Source organism: Benincasa hispida, chromosome 4 (assembly GCF_027475165.1).
Source record: "Benincasa hispida cultivar pf3 chromosome 4, pf3_genome.v1.1, whole genome shotgun sequence".
Taxonomy (NCBI): Eukaryota; Viridiplantae; Streptophyta; class Magnoliopsida; order Cucurbitales; family Cucurbitaceae; genus Benincasa; species Benincasa hispida.
The window spans coordinates 12,605,377-12,625,082 of NC_143481.1; the positions used below are offsets into that span (position 1 = coordinate 12,605,377).

The 19,706-nt window shown below is 36.9% G+C and overlaps 2 protein-coding genes across 2 annotated transcripts; both read right to left on the reverse strand.

Annotated features, from left to right (window-relative positions):
• Nucleotides 1-4: 4 nt before the first annotated feature.
• On the reverse strand, nt 5-9,991 carry KEA6 (K+ efflux antiporter 6). Its single transcript, XM_039029250.2, has 20 exons — nt 9,349-9,991; nt 8,776-8,819; nt 8,544-8,602; nt 8,374-8,449; nt 8,223-8,284; nt 8,075-8,150; nt 7,885-7,959; nt 6,874-6,945; nt 6,708-6,791; nt 6,348-6,416; nt 6,162-6,239; nt 5,946-6,034; nt 5,259-5,355; nt 5,092-5,145; nt 4,001-4,096; nt 3,307-3,495; nt 3,136-3,213; nt 1,396-1,440; nt 549-638; nt 5-446 (listed from the first exon to the last, which is right to left on the reverse strand). Exons 1-20 carry the CDS (start codon nt 9,584-9,586, stop codon nt 363-365), a joined length of 1,755 nt encoding a protein of 584 aa, XP_038885178.1. The 5' UTR covers nt 9,587-9,991; the 3' UTR covers nt 5-362.
• Nucleotides 9,992-13,904: 3,913 nt separating this feature from the next.
• LOC150036490 (uncharacterized) lies at nt 13,905-14,294 on the reverse strand. The gene has a single exon (XM_090313143.1). It carries the CDS (start codon nt 14,292-14,294, stop codon nt 13,905-13,907), a length of 390 nt encoding a protein of 129 aa, XP_090169269.1.
• Nucleotides 14,295-19,706: the final 5,412 nt, after the last annotated feature.

Sequence of the window (19,706 nt, forward strand, 5' to 3'; positions counted from 1 at the left end):
AAAGTAAAGTGATTATTTTGTGCAGTACCATTTTCATTATAAATATCCAAACTATATTACATTTTACAAAGAATCGGGTCATAGTGAAGACGACAAATACAGTAGTTCCTCTATTGTACTGGCTCCTCACTGGTCATCCATCTCTAATACTCTCTCTAATCTGATTTTTCCATATCTAATGGTCAGTTAAGTGTAACAAAAAAAATGATTGATTCTGGACACGCTTTTATATGGCTAGAAAAACATGAACAAATATACAGAGTGGTTCAATTGACTTCACTTGCACATGGGGAAAAGCTGGCCAGAATTTGACTTCTTCAGCAGAAAATGATGTTTCATTTTCAATTGACATAAAATCAGTGTCATGAATCGTGAGGTCCCTGGACGATCAACATAACACGCTGCTTTACGCTGTCTGAGCGGATGATGTCGCCTTTAAATCCAATCTGAATTATCACGTGGGAAAATGAAGATCAATTTTGTTCAAGTTGATTACATTCAAGGAAAATAGTGGTGTATTAAGCTAGATTTAAGTAAAATGTTTGTACCTCAACGAGACTATCTGGAGAGAACCACCGCAATAGCACGCCTAAATGTACAACAGCAGGTATCAGCTTGAAAAGAAAAGGAGTTGTCACCTGCACAAAATTGTAACAAATGCCCCATCCAGAAATTTATTTCTAGAGATGATTGATCATAAATATAATGGTGAAACACAAGCTCATGCAAAAAAACATTAACGTCGTATGTATTACAAATCACATAAGATTTTCTAGATCTGCCTCGGAACTTTCTGAGATCTAGATTGGTTCATGGCTCAAGGATAAAGCTAGAGTGCTTTGGGAAAACAAACACCATAAGTACTATTAGTGATTTATATGGAAGGAAAGAAACGCAAAAATCTTCTTGAAAACTGAGAAGTCATAACTCTTCCGAGTATATCTGTGGCATTGTATTTTTTGCCCCCCACACCCCCCTAGTTGGCTCCTTAAATGAACTACTTTGGCAGTCAGTTTTTTAGGCAATTATTGATCCTTTTAGCCTTAACTTCCAATACAATACCTTCCTTCTGTCAAATCATATTGAAGAAATCACTTTCAACTATTTCTTGTTTTTCTGAGGACAAATTGAACTAACAAACGTATAGGAGAACAGCCAGCATACTTTCAACTATTTCTAAATTATTCATAATTCTTGAGTACATTTGTTACTTAAAAAACTCAACACTATAGCAGATAGCTCCAAATAAGCTAATAAAAAGATCTAATAAGAAACCATGCTGAGAAAAGAAATCTAATGTAATAGATTATTACAGCAGCATACGAATGACACCTATGAAGCCATCATACATACACACACACACACACACACATGCAGAAATGAATTACATCTCACCAGACTGAGAGCTGTGGTCCCAATAAGCAATAGATACAGTTTCCCCTGAAAATTTTCATAATATCAGTATCCAGCATGTGTATATATATATATATATTTCATTTATTGTGTAAGTAACAATAGTTTAAAAGATAAGTATATTTGGAACTCCTAGAAAGAAATAATGGAGGTGTTTAAAGCCCTAACTGGGTAGTATAAATGCTCCTGAGGTTGGGGTTACGCACACCACCAAATTTCTGTATCACTGATATTGTTAAATAGTTTAAAAGATAAGCACACATAACTGAGTGATCTTAACAATATTTCCATTTTTTCAGTTATTCAACACTTTTGTCCAATTGGAGAAGTTTATTGTAACTTATTAAGTACTGAAAGTAAACCTTCGCAAGGAGAAAAATAAGTAAAAAAAAAGTAAACGGTATTTTATTTTAAAACTTAATTAAATAAAAATAGTAAAACAAATTATATTTAAGATAAAATTAGCCATATTAAAAGAAGTATTTGATTCACAATATTTAATTTAATTTAAAATTAATCACATTAAAATATCACAAATATATAGAATTTTATTTTTGACCAATCATTTTAAAACAACCTGGAGAAAGTAAGTACTTTATTTTGAAGCTAGTCAATTAAAATAACAGTTCTAACTTCTAAGAAAAAAATTATTTCTATAAAGAAATTCTAAGTTTGGTAAGTTCAGAATCTCTTTCACACCTGTTCTTCCAATGTGTTTTTGCAGAAAACTGCTGGATTAGTTTATTAAACTGCTTCAAGGTTAGCTGGGTTTTCGATATTAATTTTAAGGATAATGTGCTTCTAACTCCTGATCATTTTAAGGATAATGTGCTTCTAACTCCTGATCGGTCCAAAATTGAAGAAGAAGCCAAGATTACTTTGGGTCAACACAGTAAAAGTTTTGTTATCAGAATTATGGTTTGAAATGAATCAAAGAGTGTTTCATGATAAAGTATCTCTTAGCCCCCTCAAATTTGATATCGCTCATCTCAACACCTCTTCTTGGTGCTCCCTTGCAAAAGAATTTAAAGATTTCTCCATTCAAGACATCAATCTCAATTGGAATGCCTTCATTTTTCCGCTTTCATGATTTTGTAATAGCTTAGTTTTTGGCTTTAAGTTTATCTTTCAGTTCCGCATTTGATGTAAGCCTGTGTATCAAGCATGATTTCTTTCAACTTAGTTCTAAGTTTAAGCCTCGTTGCTTTAAGAGTTAGGAGATGATGAGAGTGCTAAGGAGGTGTCAACCTAGTTGAGATGTCCTGGTGCACTTGTTGATCCTTGTTATGTTATGTTTTAGTGTTTTGCTCTAGCATTTGTTTCCTTTCTTTCACTTGTATCAGCTTTCATTATCTTAATGAAGTGGCTTGTTTCTTGTTAAAAAAACTTTGGACTTAGTCATATTTGAATAATAAGAAATATATTTTGTTTTTGAGAAACTTGAGTAGATTCGAGTCCCAATGCTTTGTTTAACATATAGTTTTCATAAACTTGTACACCAAACACAATTTTCTTCAATGCAGACTTTCTAAACTCTCAAATTAAACCCACCACGGCCAGACTAAAGTCTTTGCTTAAGAAACTGAAGTCTGAACCTATACCCAAACAGCCCCTAAGGATCTCAGAGATCATGCATTGTCATTTATGATTAACAGGAGAAAAAAATTTCTTACATGCATCTCTTTTCATGCTTTTCCTGAGAAGCAGTATAATGGCACTGACCTCAACTAGATGAAGATTAGAAGCACGGCTGAGAAGAACAAAAGCAAATTCTCCTATCTGAGCCAGAGACATTCCAACCTACACATCACAAATCAAAATCCAGAAGAGAGAACACTAATTATAACATATCGTGAACAAAGGATGGAGGCGGATATAGTAAAATAACCTTACCAGTAGTGCTGTCCTGTTATTATACCCAAACCCCTTCACCACTGTGCTAATTACAATTGTTTTTACAATTATCACCAGTATAACAGCTGCTAGTAATATATCAACATGGTTCCACAAAAATTGAACGTGGATCAGCATTCCAATGCTGGCAAGAAAAAGGGCCGCAAAAAAGTTCCTTATAGGCTCTATCTGTAGACAATCAATTATAAAATCACTCCATAGAAATCAACACACTGGTCTTGGGATACAGAAAAACAAACATTTCAAACAGAATCATAGCATGTAGTCTATATTGAAGTGCAAGAATCAAATTCCCTTATTCAACTTCACCTTGCCCTTCCAAATTCCTGTCAACCTTTTTTTTTTTAATTTCTTTTCACACCCATTCCTATCAACTTAATTAGCCAGTCTTTAGATCTTGTGATACCACTTTCTGAAGGCCATTGAAAGCTGCATTTGAAACCCCCACCAAAAATACTAGTAATAAACATCTTCTATAGCAATAACGCCTTATATACATACATACATCCATCCATCCATCTAAAGCATACATTTAAAGCACACATGCACACACACATATATATGATACATTCATATGCATGTAATATGTGTGTATATAAGACCAGACCATCATGCTTTTGTAACATTACAATTAACTCGTGCATCTTTCGAAACAAAGTATGGAATGCCTTACTTGTTCAAGTGTGTGTTGAGCAAGATCAGTTGTCGATATCATCACTCCAGCAGCAAAGGAACCCAATTCTAGACTTAGCCCCAACTTATCACTACACTGAAATTGTAAAAACAGTTGATAAAAGAAATGTGCATGCAAAATAACTTCAATCAATCATATTGCGACCAATAAAATTATACAAGTTCATCAGACATGGGCATGGTATGCCCATCGAAGTATGCATACTTCAAACAGTTGTAATTTGAAAAAAAAAAAGAAGAAAAGGTGCCACAATAAGAGGAAGTTGTGTTGTTCCCTCCCTTTAAAAGGATAAAGGGAAAGTACTTTGAAAAACTCTTTTCTTTTGTTTTTTTGTTTTTTTGTTTTTTGTTTTTGTTTTTTTTATTTTTTTTTATTTTTTATTTTTTTTGAAGATGTATTTGGTGTGAACCAAATAATAGGATCATTAGGGGTTGAACGGTCATTGGTGCATTCTTCGGAAAAACACTGAGTTTAATACCTCCTAGTGAACAGTGGCCTCTAAGGCCTTATGTCATAATCCGTTGGGCATTTTTTTAGTAGGTTAGGGCTCTCCTTTTTTTCAATGAGAATAACCACTTTCATTAAGGAGAAAAAAACAAAATACAAGATCATACAAAAAAAACAACCCACAAAAGGAAGGTGCACCCTCAATGAAAAGAGGCTTTCAACCCGTCCCGTGGGGACGAAGGGTCGCTTTTTCTGACTTGCAGAGGTGTGTACTATTTTGTGGATTTGTGGGGTGAGTAGAATAGTAGGATTCTTAGAGGTGGAAAGGGACCCTAGTGAGATTTGGTCTCTGGTTCGTTTTCATGTTTTGGTTTCAATTTCAAAGGCTTTTTGTAACTAATCTATAGGTTAGGGTTCCTCTTGTGTGGGATGTCTTCTCAAATGCCCTTATATGAACTTCATGTTTCCAAATGGAAGCTTGGTTTTTAATTAAAAAGAACAAAGTTCTTATTATCCATAAAGTTCTTACTAACCTGAATGATAGAAATGATGACAATTCAAAGTATGTCACCTTCACATGCATAAAATCAAACTCACATTGAAAAAAGAAAGTAGATACTAACCCATGCTACAAGTAAGCAGAACGCCACTGAGGCTAATTGATAGAGTTCGTTGGTCTGCAGAGAAAAATAAATTAGAAAAGGCATCTGAACTTCTGCCAATTGTCCAGTTGTTAAATCAGGTTTATAAATTTCAAGAATAATAAATATATCTATGCAATAAAGCATACCTGTGATGATAGACTTATCATCAACTTTAAAAGCCAAGGAATACATGTACGGGATAAAATTGACAAAGCAACCAAAAAAGTAACCAAGATCACCAACCTGATTGAGAATTACAAAACCTTATAAATAAAAAAGTTTCATACACCACAATCTCTCATAATCTACATGTCATACAAATCTAGTTCCTGATCTTCTTTATTAAGAATAAGTTTAATGACCAACCATTTGCAAAAGGCATAAAAGCTAGTTCCATGCGCTTCTGATAGTAAATGGACAATATGGTTTTATGCACCTAATTTCCCTCTACTTTTGTAATAAACAATTATCTCACAAGAAGGAATGGCATTCACAAACTCAAAGGTGCTTAAACTGAACCTTTCAGCTCCACAAGTTTGTAATCAAAACAGAAATATCTCAGACCTCCCTCATTCCAAACATTTTAGATAACTCTCCGGTCCATTCTTAAAGTGTTCTGAAAAGAACACCTCCAATAGCATTAAGCCCAAGAATTTAAATTACTATTTTATTTTTATTTTTTTAAAATGCGCAAGTGTCCACAAGCCAACTTGCAAGCACCTTGAATATTCTCATGAGATGAGACAACCATTTGATCCTACTATGTTTAGTTGCCAACATAACAAGATTTGAAGGTATGCTCATGTGTAAAAAAAAATCCTATTTATACGTACACTTTACTCATGGATATTACTCCTTGAAGAATACCAGAATTCCCACCTAGCACTGGAAGCAGAGCAAACAGTAACCCAACAGCGCAGTCCTGCAAAGCCAAGGAAAATTATGGGTTAGGTAAAAAAAAATTCCTTAAGAGGTCAAGATTACATGAAGAAAAGAAACAAAACAAAAAAACAAAAAAAAAAAAAAAGAAGAAGAAGAAGAAGTACTACCTGCAAAATAAGGGTGCCAATTGTGACTTGTCCATGAAGAGCATTAGTCGAGTTCTTCTCCATCAAAAACTTCAGCACCTACAATTCGAGACGATAGTTATTTTATCATACAGGCAAGAACATAGGCCATAAAACATGCCAGTGAACGTTGCTACACATGCATTCAAAATGTTATCAATATTCTACCACTGCTGTTGAGGACATTGATAGGAATGCTCCAACAAAAACTCCTTCAGAAGCACTCCCACCACATGACTGCCAAAAAAGGAAAAGATTCACAACCAATGTAGTTAAAGTGAAGGAAACGAGTCCTATGAGTGGTGAGCATTAGAAAAATAGGGGGCGACAATACAAGAACGCCAAACGTATCGTGATTCACACCGTCAACAACACAATAGTGAAGGTAAGCGTTAGAACCAATGCATAGAGCAGGATCCAAATTAATTGACTCAACAGGCAAAAAGTAGGATAGTCAACAACACAAGATCATCTGAATTTGCTGCTAATAGGAAAAAGGAAATAATACATAGAAGCACTAGTTATTACCGAGGCTGTGATCCCACTGAGGCACATAAACAGGAAAATTTGGAGCAGACCACCAAGAACAGCAACGGCACGAACAACTCGAAGCTAAAACATAGCATTGGGCTTAGCAAATGTATTGTGATTTTATAAACATCTATGAATGACCTTCAATGGAAATAAGACTGACCTTAGCTGTTGAAAACTCCAAACCCAGTGCAAAAAGAAGAAAAATTACACCAAATTGAGCTACCGTTTCAACCTAATCACAGAAATCAATAAGAAGGAACTTGAGGATGAAAGAAAGGACGCGGTTGTTGGTAAAGGCCACATGAAAATAAATCAACACAAACGTCTTTTTTTCTCTCTCAATAACCATCACAAGAAACAAATACATTTTGCATGCATTTATAACAGAATGATTTTCATAAATAAAACAACGTCAGAGAAGTAAAATCCAGAAAGATAGTGCCAGAGTGATATCTTTTGAGACGGCTACCTCTCTTCAATTAAAAATAAAAAATAAAAAATTTAAAAATGTTTGTTCTTTAATGGAAAATACCAACTTCCCTAACTCATGCTTTTTATAACAAACTTTTCATAACAACTAATCATCTAATGACTAATTGACCCCTGCCGATAGACCTAACAGATTAGAATCAACTTAAAGAAATTTGGTTAAAAGGCCAATGCACACAAAAATAATTAGCTTCCACTTTCTCGTGCATTCTAGAAAATAATTCAAAATCCATATATTATTCTTTTACCATGACCTGTTGGTTAGGATCAATAAGTAAACAATATTAAACATATATATATATATATAAATATATATATATATATAGAGAGAGAGAGAGAGAGAGAGAGAGAGAGATATTTCTCTACTGGTTCATAATTCATTGCTCGCCATTTGAACTATGGATATGAAACAAATTCATTGGAGTTAAAACACACACACACACACAAATAAGACTAGAGGGATGGGTACTTATTATACTATACATCTGAGAAGATCTCATGAAGAGATAAGAACTCTGCACCTAATCTTCTCAGATGAGCTACTTGAAGACAAGTATAAAACATATAGAGTGGACATGCACCCAAAATAACATGCCAAATGTAATTGTTATCTTCCAATTTTTGGGAAGAGGAAAAAAGAGCCCAGGAAAAACCATAAATGATAGCTTCAGGAGCAACGTACCTGAACCATTTCACTGACAAAGTTAAACCCTCCAGGTCCAATAATAGATCCTGCTAGAAGGTATCCAGTTATAACCTGATAAAATATAACACAGGTTACATATATATTGGATTGTCTATATCATGGAAATCAGATCACATCCTAGACTTGTTATTCACAATCAAATAGCTTAGGTAAAAAGTAATCATACTGGTTGTCCAGCACATGCGAAGGCAATGCCACCACAAGTTGCAGAGACAATTACGATTACCAAATCAGAGATCAATCTGTCAACTCATAAAATCAGAAGTTAATATCAGTCATTAATTGAGAAACAATTGTATCAAATAAAAGCATACCTCAAGTCTAATTGTAGCACTGGATATTTAGACTTGAAGTTAGATATTATAAAGACGTTGTCCTGGGAAAAAGAAGGAAAAAAAGGTTTCAGCTACCTCCGAGCACAAAATGAACATCTGGCACAAAATACATAAAATGAAATACCTATACCTTTCGATCAATCAATGTAGGAGTATCTTCAGCTCTATTATCACTGTCCAAATTGAAAACGTTTTGAAGCTGAAACCTAAATTAGAAACACAAATGTTTAAGGAAGTGCACGCTTAATCCAGTAGCATGGCCTGAAAGTGAAATGTAATACTAAAGTAAGAGGCATATACTTTTCCTCTTTCGTATCATTTTTCTTTGACTTTACCCTTGCCACAGTCTCCAGAGTTGCCTGATTAACAACGCCAATCAATGAGGGCCAAATCAGCACATTATTGTGCCCGTATGTTTGAAATAGTTAATTTCACTCATTCAAAATGCGAATAAAATCCATATTTAACATGTTGTGCTCAAAAGTTCTTAAAAATAATGGTTACTACATTAACAAAACACATCACTACCAACCTGCTGCTCTGCTACACTGTTGTTGAAGCTTCCTGCATCAATTGCTGAAATGCAAGAGAGAAAAAAGTCCTCAGATTACTCAAACAGAAGATAGAAGATATTAACATCATACGAGCAGCAATAATGAAACCACCAACGATCGTATTGAACAACTTTCTCAAATTATTTGAAAATTAAAAAAAAAAAAACATGAGTAATAGAATAATAAAAATAACAAACGGGATCGATAGGCGTTGATCTAAATAATAAAATTGAAAAGCTCAAACCAAGCAGATAAAGAGAATAATTCATACAGCAGCAATCGTAATTACAGACAAATCTCGTACTAGCATCCTCTTGCTAAGCAAAGAAATTCCGTATCTAATATCTACAAAATTGAAACACACCAGATCAAAAATTAGTAATCTACTTCATCCTACTCCCAGGGCCTTATGTAGCAAACAGAAAACCGTTTGAACACTACCGCATACCACAATTAACTTGGATTCGGCACTATAACCGCAATTTGCTACATCAAACTAACGAAAACCCTAACACAAACGAGTGAAGAAACAAGATCTAAGATCTACTAACCTTCATTCTGGTCATTCTCCTTGAACTCATTCTCCAAAGCACGATCAATGATGTCAGCAAAACTACCTTCCTTATTCCTCGGAACCGATACATTATTGGACTGAAGGGTAGCGTTAGCGAGAAGCAGAAGATCGGAGTCGGAGAGGGGAAGAGCGGTGGAAGGAAGCAACGGCGGAGAGCAGATGAAGATGAAGATGAAGATGAAAATGCGAGGAGATGAGGATAATAGCTTCAACATTGCAGAGTGGGTGAAAGGGAATGAATGTTGCCGGCTAGTTGGACACCATGGGAGAGAAGTGGAAGGGAATCAAGGGATGAGAAGACAAGGATTCGGGAGGAGATTAAGAAAATGGGAGATATTGTGAAAAATGAATAAATAAAGCCTGCAGGAAGGAAGAGAGAGGAGACGGCAGGCGTTGAAGGAAGAGTCAGTGGCTAACTAGACCATGGAGTTAAAAGGGTCAATGTGTAGTCTACGTCTATCTATGAATCGTTTGTTCAGTGCCGCGAAGCCACCCGCATGGGCGACTTCTGGCGGTCCTCGTGGCGTGGTTATCGGTGACCTCCATCTATATGTTTTTTCTTTTTTTTAATATATTTTTTAAGTTTTTTTTTCTTTTTTTTTTTTTACTATTTGTGAAGTGATCTGAATCGAAACCCAGATCTAAAAGTTGATGGAATAAATAAGTTTAGTTATATTCATACTAGCATCATTTTTTGTCTCGAAATTTAAAAAATATGTGTATTTGATAGATTGATTTTTTAAAATATATCGTTTTAGACCTCAATAATTATTTCGTTTGTTGTTATTGATTTTTTAAAAAAATTAACTCTATTTTTTCAATTTTTTATCATGATTTACATTTTTAGTAAGTTTAATATTGAATTTTTGGTCGAATTTTAAAAATAATAATTTTTTATTTTTTAGAAACTGATTTGATTTTTAAAAATATGGGTAGAAAATACATATCAATTCAAAAGAACTTAATTTAGAGGTAGGAGAAATATTAATTAGTCTTAATTTTAAAAATTAAAAATAAGATTGTTACTAAACGATATGTTAGTTGTAAGAATATGTTTAAAATATTTAAAAAAAATTAATAATCCTGTTATATTTTAAATTAAAAGAATACGAGAATATTACCTTTTTAGTCCACAAAATTTTGAAATAGATATGTGTTTATAACTGTCGTGAAATTGAGGCATAGATATGAAAAAAATATAATATAATGTGAGAAATATGAGAAATTGTGTAAATAAAAAATATTAAAATGGAAGTTTGAAGTGGAACTTCTCATCAATATTGTGTGTTATTTAAAACCACCAAACGCCACTATTTATAGGCAATTGGCAGGAAGGATAAGTTGCAACATGCACACCAAGCATCAATAATTACAAAACACGTGGACAACATGAAAATTGACACATTGCTTCATCTATTTTTATAATATTTATAATACTCCCTCTTAGATGCTCATACATATATATGAAATATGTCTCATTAAAACCTTAGTAGGAAAAAAACCTAGTGAAAGGGGAAAAAAAATACATATTTCATATAACCTAATGCTTCTAAATAATACAATATATTTACTCTTTTCATGAAAACATTACATATATCTCTGAGGCGCTTCATTCTAATATTACGTACCAATTTTTCAAATGTTACAGTTGGTGATGATTTTTTAAATAAGTCTAATAGGTTATCCTTCAAACAAATTTGTCGTGTCATTTTCTTTAAAATCATGAGTGTATAAAAGATTTGGTGAAATGTGTTTTGTTCAATCTCTTTTAATCTGGGTTATGCATGTTGTGTTGTCTTTGTATAATATTGCTAGAAGAATTTTACTAGAAGACAAACCACGTGTTCTACAAATGTGTTGAATTATTGATCTTGGCCATGCACATTCACGACTTACCTCGTGAATTGCAATAATTTCAGCATGATTTGAGAAATTAACAATTATGGTATGTTTTATTGATCGTCATGATATAACAATTCCTCTACATATGAATAGATAACCTGTTTGAGATCTAGTTTTGTGTAGATCAAATAAATATTCATAATCTGCATAACCAACAATATTAAAAATTGATTTTTTTTTAATAAAACAAACTCATATCGATAGTTCTTGGAGATAACGAAGTATATGCGTAACTTCATTCCAATGTATTTTCGCTGGAGAAGAACTATATCTAGCTAATAAATTTACTAAAAATGCAATACCTGACAATATATTATTAGCAAGATACATAAGTGCACCAATTGTACTAAGATATGGTACTTCAGGACCAATAAGTTATTTTTCATTATCCCAACATCAAAATACTTTTTTTTTTCACATCTAGTGAACGAACTTCCATTGGAATGTTCAATAGATGTGTTTTGTCCATTTAAAAACTTTTCAAAAGTTTTTCCGTTTAAGTTGACTGATGGATAAATATCTCATTTGCTATATGCTCAATTTGCAAACCAATGAAAAATATTTGTTTTTCCGATATCTTTCATCTTAAATCATTTCTTAAGATGCTCTATTGCCTTTGAAAACTTTTCAGGAGTTCCAATTATATTTAAATCATCAACATATACAGTTATAATATCAAATCTTAATTGTGATTTCGTTATAAAAACACACGAACATATTGGATTATTTTGATATTCTTCTTTCAATAAATATCCACTCAGGCAATTTGTAACGACCCTAGTTCCCTAGAATATTCTAGGATGCTACTTCATGCATGCATGGACTCATTTGTACAATGTCTTTTAAATCATCAAATTAAAGAGCCAAGATTTTATTTAATAATGCTCAAACGAGCAACGATGGAAAAACATAATTAAATAATAATGAATAAAACTAAAGCAAAATAAAATAAAATAATTTACTAGGTGGGGTACCCCTAACTTCTACTAAAACAACTGTTTGAAATTAAATAATAAAATTGATATATTTTGCATAAAAGTGAAAGATGCCTAACTCCTAAACCAGAATTCAGAATATAATACTATATGCAGAAGTAGTGAAACATCCTAATGGCCAGGTCACGGATCTCTCTTGTCATGCGTCAGTCTGTCATTACTCTTATCTGAAAAATAGAGAGAGAAAAGGGTGAGTATAAAAAAATATACTCAGTAAGTGGCTCATTACTGGGCCCACTCAATGACATATTAGTTTATCCATTGGACCAAAAATGCCCAAAGGCATCATAAACATAGGCATAGGCATATGCATAAGGGGCGAACCCGAAGGCACACTTTCATAAGTAATGACTCAAAGGTCACTGCATAATTACAAGTGGTGATCCCAAAAAGGATACCGTACATAAACATAGGGTGTGGCCCAAAGGCTCACACATGCGATGTGCATGGCCCAATGGTACACTAACAATCACTAAAATCTTCTATGGACATAAGCTTACAAACATCCAGTACATAATTAAACATAAGCATGCAATCAAGGTCATGACTCAACATTAAACTTTAACATTGTTCCCCATATTTCAATCAACTGTTTCAGTCTACTCATGACCCATACATCAATACTTACCCATAACTCGTACACATAACTCATACGTTAGTACTCAACATCAAGCCTTAACACATTATGTAACTAGCCTTAACACATTATATCCATGCTTCAACCTTATCACAGTATCCTTTAATCCTTACATCCAAATTCATCACAGCAAGAATACTTCAAATTCAACACATCGAATTCAGCACAAAACCCATAGCAGGTTTCATCACAGTTTCACAGGCCTAACAACATCCTAGGGCAACCAGCAGTAAACCACTTACCTCAGGATAACCCACTGTCTAAAACAAGACCCTACTCCGCTCGAGGACTTCCTTTACCGACACACACTCCTGAAACCAAAAGCAAAAATCATAAGTGAACGTTAACTTAGGCCCAAGAATCCCTAAATGACATTGAGCTGCCAACAAAACAGTGACAACAACTTACCCCCAACAGACCACTCGGCTGATGACAAACGGTGGATAGAGAATGGCGCTGGAAGGGAAAAAAAAAACTTCGGTGTGGCTGGAACCCACGGTCGACGGCGGCGTAATTGACGATGAAGATGATCGCGTTGGGAGGCCCACGATCGAGCAGCGGAGGAGGCGTCGTTGCCGCGTCGGAGATCAAGCTTCGGCTAGGTGGCGCGGAAGAGGAGCAGGTCGCGGCTGGGATATGTGGCTTGAGCGACCGTGGAAGGGGCTCACGCAGCTCGGACGGACGACCTGCGTCAGGTCGAGCGGCGGGCGGATCGGAAGACTCATAACGACTGGAGTAAAAAAAATAAAAGAAAATAAGGGGGGGCGCTGGAGGAGGAATAAGAAGAAGAAAAGAAAAAGAATTTTTTTTTTTTTTTTTTTACACACAACCCAAGCCCCCCCCCCCCCCCCCCCCCCCCCCCCCATTTTTAAAACCCTAACTCCTTATTCTCAAAATAGCCAACCATTGCCCTTCTTTTTTGTTTTTTTCCCCTTTTTTTTCTCCCCCTTGGAGCGTTACACTCTTCCCCCCTTTAATAAACTTTCGTCCTCGAAAGTTTTAATCCTGAAAGAGCTCTGGAAGCAGTGTTCTCATCTTGTCCTTTTGCTCCCAAGTAGCTTCCTCAAACTGATGATTCTGCCACAGAACCTTCACCAGTGACACCTCCTTGCTGCACAAAACTTTCACCTCCCTGGCCACAACTTGCACGGGCTTCTTCTTGTAACTCAAGTTTTCATTCAATTGCAAGGGCTCAAAGTCCACCATATGCGATGGGTCCATTAAATACTTCCTCAAAATGGAGACATGAAATACATTATGGACCGTGGAGAGGGACGATGGCAAGGCCAAATGGTAAGCCACAGAACCGACCTGCTCCAAAATCTCGAATGGCCCTACAAAAAGCGACCTTAGCTTGCCCTTCTTCCCGAATCTTAAGACACCCTTCATCGGCGCCACTTTCTATAAACTCCAAACTCGCTCCAAAATATCAAATGGCCCTACAAAACATGGACTTAGCTTACTCTTCTTCCCAAATCTCAGGACACCCTTCATCAGCGCCACTTTCTGTAAACCCCAAACTCTAAGTTTCCTAGATAAGCATGTCTAGTCAAGGGAATGTTATATTAAATACTTAACAATTAGAAATCTATGTTTATTTATAGGAGTTGTGAAGAAAGAAAAAGAAAAACATATTAAATGAGGAAGCTCATTTATTGGCTTTGGCTGGAGGCACTAAATGTGGGGGTGACATGACGGTTTAATCCTTGAACTCAGGAGGCATCAGAAAGATTAAAAGGAAGAGGAACTTCAAAAGTATGGTTTCAGCAATTGGCATGAGCAAATTTAGTGAAATTGGTGCCATTTGAAAGCGGAGAGAATCTAGTTTTCGAGGTTGTCTTGCCGGAGAAGATTGCAGGAGGAGGAGAATAAGAAGTGAAGAATTTGCAGAGGAGGCAGAATCTCAGATTAATCAAGGCTCGAGGTGAAGATTGGAAGCTCCAGGCCAAACTATAAGGAATTTTTTGCTACAGTTTTAAGGTAAAAAAGTAGCTCAATTATAAACAAGTTTATAAAAGGAAGTTCCTTGCAACGAGTTTTGGATTTTGAGTTATGAATTTTTGAAATTGAAACAGAGAATCTATGCAGAAGCAGACAACTGCTTGGGAAGAACAAGCAAACAGCTCACCGTGGAGAGCGAGAGCGAGATGAGGAGGATGAGGATCTCGCTGATTTTGTGATGAGTATCTCGCTCAAGGAGGAAATCTCACTAGAAATGAGGGTTGAATCTCGCTGGTGAGGAAGCCAAGTTTGTTAGAAGAGGTGAGTACTGCTAGGATGAAAATGTTGCTAAAAAAAGCTTGATCTCGCTCATGATGAGGATCTCGCTCATGAGGATGAATTCACTCATGATGATTATCTCGCTAGTAATGCTGTCTTTGTTGATGAAAGTTCCATTAGTAAATGAACTATTTAAGGTATTTTGCTAAGAAATCTAAGTAGTTTAACCGGGAATTGTGTTCTTTCAGGCCAATAAGAGCTAGGAGAGGCGTATAAACCGTTAAGAGCCCCGACGAGCTGTGAGTGACTAAGTGAACTTAATGTTTTCAATACTTATGCATATAAGGCCAAGTAAGTTACAGTGATGTTAATGGTGAATTTATACTCCCTCAAGCAACAAATGGTTAATGAATAGCTTAACGTATTTTTCCCGGCTTGTATATGTTTAACACAGGCCAAGGTATGTTGTGAAATCATTACAAAAGTTAAGTTTCTAATGTTAAAATATGCTTCCTAGAGGAAGGCTATGATAGATTGAGTTCTTGTGTAAATGACATGCAATGAAACTTAATTTGATGCTACGAAATAACCCGATACTGAAGGAAATGGAGAAGGTATCTGGGTAATAGTACCTAAGGTATTGACGATACTTAGAAAACTCCACGTGCACGTAGGTAGTTCTAAATGGGAGGCCAAAGTATGGGTCTCCTAGGCCATACACCATCAAAGGGAGGCTGAAGTATAAGTCTCTTGGCCAGTAATAGACGTTGGGAGCTAGAGCGTTATAGGCTTGTTCTTAACTAAGGAATAATGATGTTTAATGATGTCTAAGAATGGTTTAAAGCTACATTTAGAGAAAGTTGCTTGAGATATTCATCAGTATATTTACATGTTTATAGTGATGTAATGTGATTCTATAGTCACTCACTAGGCTACTAGCTCATAAATTTTCTGTGTTTCCCCTTTTTCAGGTAGCAGTTAGATTCCTCAAGGTTGATCCTGCTGCTTCTTGCCACTGAAAGGCCTGGCTTATTTAGAAGAACTTAGGTTGATGGTATGTTTATGTGCACATGTTTTAAGAGGGGCTAAGGCTTTGTTAGAAATGTTTGGGCCATATGTGAATATTTTTTCCGCAAATGTTATGCCATGGCTGTATGCATGTGTTTATATAATATTTATACAACCTCAAGGAGGCTTGTTGTATGCGTATACTATTAATGTTTTAAATAGGTTAGTATTTAGATTAGAAAGTTTTGGTGGTAGGTGCTGGCAGTAGGGCTAGTAACTACAACGATCATATCCTTTTCCAAATTAAAAGGGTAATCTAGGAGGGGTGTGACACTTTCAGGAACACCTTGTCGCCTGCTTCGAACTCTAAATCTTTTCACCTAACATTCGCGTAACTTTTCTGTCTACTTTGTGCTGCTAGCATTCTGGCCCTAATTTTCTGTATGGTTTCATTCGACAACTCCACTAACTCAATCCCTACCAGTTTCCTATCCCCAGTCTCGCCCTAGCAAATAGGAGACCTGCAACCTCTTCCATAAAGAGCTTCAAACGGCGACATACCAATGGTAGCCTGATAGCTGTTATTATAAGCAAACTCTTCCAAATGTAAGTGGGAGTCCCAACTCTCTGAGAATTCTAACGCACAAGCGCGCAACATGTCCTCCAATGTCTAATTTAAACGTTCTGTTTGCCCATCAGTTTGGCGGTGAAACGTTGTACTGAAGTTCAACCGCAACCCTAACGCTGCCTGGAGGCTCTTCTAAAAACTGGAGGTGAAACGAGGGTCCCTGTCGGACACAATTGACATTGGCACACCATGCAACCTTACTATCTCCTTCATGTACAACTGAGCCCACTTACTCACCGCGTAAGTGGGCTTTCCTGGAATAAAATGTGCCACCTTGGTGAGTCTGTCTATCACAACCCAGATCACCGAGAAACCCTTCGCTGTCCTGGGCAACCCCGTAATAAAATCCATAGCCACTCTCTTCCATTTCCACTCTGGCACATCCAAAGGTTGTAACAAGCCTATTACCTTTTGCCTCAGGGCCTTCACCTGCTGATAGACTAAACATCTACTGACATATTCAGTTATCTCCCTTTTTATATTGGGCCACCAGTAATACCGTTTTACATCTTGGTACATTTTGGTACTACCTGGATGCATCAAGAATGGAGAGTTATGAGCTTCCGTCAACAGTTCCCTTTTCAAGCCATCATCTGCTGGGACGCACAACCGTCCTTGATACAAAAGACTCTTGTCCACTGACATAGAAAATTCACTTGCCTGACCTGACCTTGCCTGACGACACTTCTGAACCAAGTCAGGATCACCCTGCTGAGCATCAATAATCCGCTGCCTCAAGGTTGGTTGCACTGTCAACTGGGCTAGCTGCGAAGTGACTTCCCCCACTGCCACCGCAATCTCTACTCGTTCCAGGTCTCTACACAACTGAACCTGCTTAGTGATCAAGGCGGCCGAATGAGCTACCTTTCGACTGAGAGCATCGGCTACCACATTCGCCTTACCTGGGTGGTAGAAGATCTCGCAGTCATAATCCTTTACTAACTTGAGCCACCTGCATTGCCTCATGTTTAACTTCTTCTGGGTGAAAAAGTATTTCATACTCTTGTGGTCGGTAAACACTTGGATCTTTTCCCCATACAAGTAGTGTCTCCAGATCTTCAGGGCAAACATTACCGCTGCCAATTCCAAGTCGTGGGTAGGATAGTTGCGCTCATGGTTCTTCAACTGGTGGGAGGCATAGGCGACCACCCTACCATGTTGCATGAGCACACAACCCAAACCCTTCTTGAAAGCATCACTGTAAATCACGAAGTTCCCGGAGTCGTCTGGTACGGTGAGAACCAGGACTGAAACCAACCTCTGCTTGAGGTCCTGAAAACTGTCCTCACACGCTTTGCTCCAAACAAACGAGGCTCCCTTTCTGGTTAGTTGGGTCAGCGGCATGGCCATGCTGGAGAAATTCTCTACAAACCTACGATAGTATCCAGCCAAACCCAATAAACTACGCACCTCACTGACCGTCGTAGGGCGAGGCCAATTGGTAAGGCTTCAATCTTAGCTGGATCCACTGAAACCCTGTCCTTCGAGACCACATGCCCAAGGAAGGACACCTTCCGTAACCAGAACTCGCACTTAGAAAACTTTGCATACAATTTGTTTTCCCGCAGTATTCCTAGGACCTTCCTAAGATATTCCTCATACTCTGCCTCTATCTTGGAGTATACCAAAATGTCATCAATAAAAATGATTACAAAGGTGTCTAGGAAGTCCTTGAACACATGGTTCATCAAATCCATGAATACCGCTGAAGCATTGGTCAGACCAAAAGATATTACAATGAACTCGTAATGCTCATATCTAGATCGGAATGCAGTCTTCGAAATATCGTTGTCCCTGATTCGCAACTGATGGTAACCTGACCGTAGGTCAATCTTGGAGAATACGGGAGCACCCTATAGCTGGTCAAACAGGACATCGATTCTAGGAAGGGGGTACTTATTCTTAATGGTCACCTTATTCAACTTCCTGTAATCTATGTATAAACGTAATGACCCCATCCTTTTTCTTCACAAACAATACTGGTGTACCCCATGAGGAAACACTAGGTCCCATAAACCCTTTATCAAGCAGTTCCTGCAATTGAACCTTTAATTCTTTCAATTCTGTTAGAGCCATTCTGTACGGAGCTTTGGATATAGAAATAGTGTCTGACTCTAGTTCAATCGTAAAATCAATCTCCCTTGATAGAGGCAATCTTGGAAATTCTTCCAGAAATACATCAGGATAATCTCTCACAACTGGTTCAGAGGTTATTGCAACCTCAGTTTCCATTGTGTCAACTACGCTAGCTAATATACTCCAGACACCTTGGCTAATCAACCTCTTGGCCTTAACTGCTGAAATCACCTTGGGCAAAACTACTGTCCCGGCCCCTTTGAATTAAAGTTGGCTTTTCTAAGGGGGTTAAAATTTACCTCCTTACGAGATCAATCTATACTAGCATGGTTGGCAGCCAATAAATCCATGCCTATAGTTACATTGAAATCGTACATGTTTAATACTATCAGAGTCACGTCAAGATTTCTAACTGACATGCTTTTATCTTTTCACTAGCTATCATAATTTCTCTCGATGGTGTAGACACTGAAAAAACATAGCCCAAAGGCTCCAAAACTAATATGGCATGCTTTACAAACAATGACGAAATGAAAAAGTGGGACAAGCCCTAGTCAAACAATGTTAAGGCATAGTGCCCCAAGATTGGGAGTGTACCTGTCACCACTGTTCTCGAGTGCTCAGCCTCCCGACGACTGGTGGTATAGACCCGACCCTACTGCTGATGTCGGCTCGAACTTCCCTGATACGAATTCGAGGGCTGACCCCCCCACTTCCAGAAGTACTACTAGGGCATTGGTCTTCCGTATGCCCTACTTGTTTACATCTGAAGCATGTCTCTGTGCCAATCAGACAACGTCCCCAATGACGCTTTCCGCAAGACTTGCATATCGGCCTTTCCTTCTAAACTCCTTCTAAAGTCGTAGTCT

What these genes read in the sequence shown, in the direction of transcription:
- KEA6 (XM_039029250.2), bottom strand. Translation starts at nt 9,586, where the DNA reads ATGTTGAAGCTATTATCCTCATCTCCTCGCATTTTCATCTTCATCTTC. An exon ending in CTACATTGATTGATCGAAAG is followed by an intron (nt 8,285 to 8,373) that starts GTATAGGTATTT and finishes TCTTTTTCCCAG; the next exon opens with GACAACGTCTTTATAATATC. An exon ending in CTAATCTTCATCTAGTTGAG is followed by an intron (nt 1,441 to 3,135) that starts GTCAGTGCCATT and finishes GAAAATTTTCAG; the next exon opens with GGGAAACTGTATCTATTGCT.
- LOC150036490 (XM_090313143.1), bottom strand. Translation starts at nt 14,294, where the DNA reads ATGAAGGGTGTCTTAAGATTCGGGAAGAAGGGCAAGCTAAGGTCGCTT.